This window comes from Propithecus coquereli, unplaced genomic scaffold, assembly GCF_000956105.1.
Source record: "Propithecus coquereli isolate 6110/MARCELLA unplaced genomic scaffold, Pcoq_1.0 Scaffold422, whole genome shotgun sequence".
Classification (NCBI taxonomy): Eukaryota; Metazoa; Chordata; class Mammalia; order Primates; family Indriidae; genus Propithecus; species Propithecus coquereli.
Genome location: NW_012149975.1, coordinates 1,516,615 through 1,521,251, shown reverse-complemented (window position 1 = coordinate 1,521,251; position 4,637 = coordinate 1,516,615). Strand labels below are relative to the sequence as shown.

Here is a 4,637-nt window from a genome sequence, read left to right as displayed (position 1 = left end):
TGAATGAATAGGGATTTACCAGACAGAACAAGTAAAGTAAGTGCATTCCAGGGAGAGGTAATGGGTACAAAAACACTGACGTGTGAAAAAACGATGTATGTTTAGGGAATAGTGAAAAAGTCAAAGCCTTCCAGGCATTTTCCTTAACCCTCCGTAATATTAACTCTGCTAAAGCAATACAGAAGGAAAGACTGTATGGCTGAATAGATAAAAAAAATTGGAGATTGGCAAGGCAGTTATGGCAGAACAACAAGGGACCACAAAACTGAGGATACTCAGAGCAAACGCTTGCAAATCATGTATTAGATAAGGGATTTCTATCTAGAACATACATAAGAACTCTTACCACTGAGTAGTAAAAAGAGAAATAACCCAACCAAAAAATGGGCAAAGGATCTGAACAGACATTTCTTCAAAGATGACATACAAATAACCATAAGTACAAATAAAAAGATATTCAGCAATCAGGGAAATGCAAATCAAAACCGTGAGATACCATTTCACACCTAGTAGGATAGCTATAATCAAAAAGACAGATAATAAGTACTGGTGAGACTATAGAGAAATTGGAATACTCATATACTGCCAGTGTGAATATAAAATGGTACAGCCACTTTGGAAAACACTCTGGTAGTTCTTCAAAAGATTAAACATAGAATTACCATAGAAATCAGTAATTCCACTTCTAGGTATACACCAAAGAGAAATTAAAACATGTCCACACAGATACTTGTATAACAATATTCATAGCAGCATTATTTATAACAGCCGAAATGTGGGGGGCACCTAATGGCCATTAATGGAAGAATAGATAAACAAAATGTGGTCTATCCATACAACAGAATGTTATTTGGCCACAGAAAGGAAGGAAGCATGTTGCATGCTACAACATGGATGAACCTTTAAAACATGGTAAATAAACCAGGCACAAAGGAGCATATATTTTATGATTCCATTTATACAATGCTCAGAATAGACAGACCTATAGAGACAGAGAATACCTAGGGTTGAGGAAGGGGTGAGGGGCAGGAGTGACTGCTAACAGATACAGGCTTCTTTTTGAGGTGATGATAATGTTCTACAATTGACTGCAGTGATAGTTGTACAACCCTGTGAATATACTAAAAACCATTGACTTGTACACTTTAAATGGATGAATTATATGGCATGTGAATTATTCTCAATAAAGCTGTTATTTAAAAAAACTGAAGATGCTAGGAAGGGTATGATTCAATGAATGACCACAGAATGCAGTGGTAAGAGAAAGATGCTGACAACCTGGAATAATACAGAGAAGTCAAAGAATGGAAGGTTTCCATGAGAAGTAACCAAAGATGTAGTGGTAATCAAGGATTGAGGGAAATGAAATAATCCTTGATTTTACCAATCACTGCTTACGCTAACCCTGGTTAATCTTCCTTGAGTAAAAGTAGTTTGCACTCTTAACTCTACCATGGATTCCCCTGGAATTCATTCAAAGTTCTAGGAATGTAAGCCCATCTGGTAGCAAGTGTCTTTCTAGGCACTTTGACGGCCTAGTTTGCTAAAGTTTATTTAATGGAGATGACTAATCTACTAGAGCCATTCAAGCCAACCAGATAGACACCATATTTGGTGCACCCACCGCTTCTGATCAGCTCCATTTCCTCTGATACCTTCTCTGTTTAGTTCACGTAGAAGGAAAAGAAATGGATATTTATTATGCACCTTACTTTTCCATAAAGTGTGACATTTAATCCTCAGATCTCTTACCCAGATTATAAATATAGAAACATATAAATAAGGCCCAGAGAGGATAAGAGACTTTTCCAAAGTCACATAATTACATTGTGAGTGGCACAACCAGAGTTCCAGTTTGGGCTGAAACCCATGTCCTTCTCACTACAGTTAGGCAGTGAGTAATCCTGCAGAGTGAAACTTCTTAGAACAATTTCTCCCCATGGATCAGTTCCCCTGACAGCTACTTTCTGTGCCTTTTGAAGCTAAAGTTTGTGTTACTGCTAATTTTAAAACAATGATAAAATTTACACATTAAACACTTCTCTAGCTTGTTCCCTTGACAACCACACACCTAAGATTAGATACAAAAAAGTTCCCTGTTAGTGCTGGGCCTTAAAAATCTCAGTTTGTAAGAACAAAATGTTTAATAGTCTTTTAAACAGAGTGTACAAGTTTTTCAATAGCAATACAGAGTTGCAGTTCCATACTGCCACAGAAAATATAACAACATTTAAAAAATAAGTTCAAGAAAAATTATCTTCAAGTAATACAAACTTTCAGGTTACTTGCACATCAGTGTTCTTGCCCCAGCCTGGACCAATGAGCTACAGCTGTGTCTTAGAGCCCTTAGCTCTGTCATGTCCTAGCTCATTCTTTTGGCTTTCTAATGTGCTCTGTCCCCTAATTTGATCCTAGTTATTACTTCTCACACATATCAGTGGGTTTGTATCCAGCAGTCCTCATCCCTATTCCCACACCTACTATTGCCAATGTGAGTTGAGAGACCAAATAAATATGATCTTTCAAACTATGACAAAGATGATAGTAAAATAGGTTGTGAATGAGAAACTAGAAAATTTAATGTAGGAAGCTTGTGATATTTACTTTGGCTGCTATTGAATGAAATGTCAATGTTACCAGACATGGTATTCTATAAGAAAGTGGCATGATACCAAAATGTCCTTTATACAAACAAAACAAAGAATGGAATCAGGCTTTTTTTTTTTTTTAACATCAGGAAGGTATCTGTTCCTCCATCAAGAATTCTCCCTGGTTAGTTTTTGTCTTTGTTTTATTAACTAATAAACTTTTTTTTTAGAGCAGTTTTAGGTTCACAGCAAAACTGAGCAGAAAATGTAGAGAGTGACCATATACATCCTGTCCCTACATACCCACTATTTACATCCCACACCACAAAATCCACGGTGGGTTTTAGCTTAGATTACCTGTAACACCACAGAACTGTGGGTATTGCTGGTGAAGATGCGTGTAGTTCCCACCTTGGAAGACTGCAAATGGGATGAGAGGCCCATTTCGCTGCTTCCAAGGGACAATTTCATGTGTTGGTCTTCCTCTTCCACGAGAGATCTGAATTTTTTAAAAAAAATAAAAAAGAAATATAAATTAAAATTTGTATAATTCACAATAATGATATTAATTAGAAAAATAAATAATATTGCCAATCATCTGATTATGGAATACACTGAATTTTGTTTCATTGTATTTTAGACTCAGACCACTCTCTATCACAGAAAAATAAATATTTGTAAATGCTCTCCAAGGACAGAAAATATAAATGAGAACTAAAAAATCAATTTAAAAGTTGGTTCAAAACTTTTAGGGATCTTTTAGGGCCTCAGTAACTGCTTTTGGTATTTTACTGTTTAGGTAGCAATACCATCAAATTGCATTATCCACAAGTTAAAATTAATTTGGAACACCTAATTTTAGAAAGATAAAAAATATTAGCTACCATTTATTAAATAGTCACTATATATCAGGTACTTGCCAAGAATTTTACACACATGAGCTCGTTTAATCCTTAAAGCAATTCGAAGCAATAGCTACTATTATCAACTCCTTTTTATTAAGAGTAGGGATAACAAATAAATAAGTTTTAAAAATCACTTACCTAGGGTCACAACGTTATTAAAGTGGTTGGGCAAGAGTTTAAATCTAGGTCTAGTTTGATTCCAACTCCAAAGGCCCCATTAATAAAAGTCAAAGATTAACTGTGATATATTAATACATTACTTCTTCTTCTGTTATTAGTAATAATAACTCCTATTCAACTCCAACTGAACATAATTTTACATACGAAATAATTTCTTTTTCTAGCAGTATCTCTCACTTATCAGTTTGGAATTGCTTAGCTAAATAGCTACAGTCTAGTGGCATTTACAACTTTTCAAAGACATGAATACTAAAAAAAATAAACACAAGCTATCCCCATATGTGTTGCAAAAATAATTTTTTCAGGGACCATAAGAAAGGGTCAGAGAACCTGTAGTCAGTAGGTCATTGGTTGCATGGAGAATATGACAATATATTTCATAGTTAAAAGGCTTCAGTTAGGTTACACTAAAAATGGGCCATTGTGGAACAACCTTTCATTATTCCTTAGAAGAGGCCTTGTGTTTCTCCATATGTATACACAGCTAAAATCATCTCTGGATCACCTGCCTAAGAGCCCATGGCTCCGAATTGGTTTGTGCATTTATGACATAGACTGCTAAAATAGACATTAGAAAAAAGGAGGAGAATGGATTTTCAAGTGCTAGAATTTTTTGTTTTTCCTTTTTATCTGTAACTTCCTAAATTTTGAATTATTTGCTTTTCTAACTGAGCGATCCAATATCATAAACATTTTACCCTTTTTCCTATCTTACCTATAACCTAAGTCGATCAGTTTTAACAAGAAAAAGAGTTTTAAGGCTATACCATACTTTAAATAAAGATCTTGCTTTGAATTCTGACACCAACCAAATGGTTTTAAATCCTACAATAATTAGCAAAATTCTGGCCTTAAGGGTGACATCAATTCTTCTTAATGATATTAGAGCCATAGTATAACCAAAAATGCAATAATAATGTATAACCATGTTTTATTCAACTCTCATGGATATTTAATAAAGAAG

At 34.7% G+C, this 4,637-nt stretch overlaps 1 protein-coding gene across 5 annotated transcripts in view; it reads right to left on the bottom strand.

Annotated features, from left to right (window-relative positions):
* Positions 1–4,637, bottom strand: part of KLHL13 (kelch-like family member 13) — a 210,248-nt gene that overhangs the window by 55,389 nt on the left and 150,222 nt on the right. For all 5 annotated transcript variants that reach the window (XM_012653528.1, XM_012653529.1, XM_012653525.1 and 2 more), the window contains one exon: positions 2,946–3,087. In XM_012653528.1, coding sequence (XP_012508982.1) covers positions 2,946–3,087 — 142 coding nt within the window. The remainder of the gene's footprint in view (positions 1–2,945; positions 3,088–4,637) is intronic.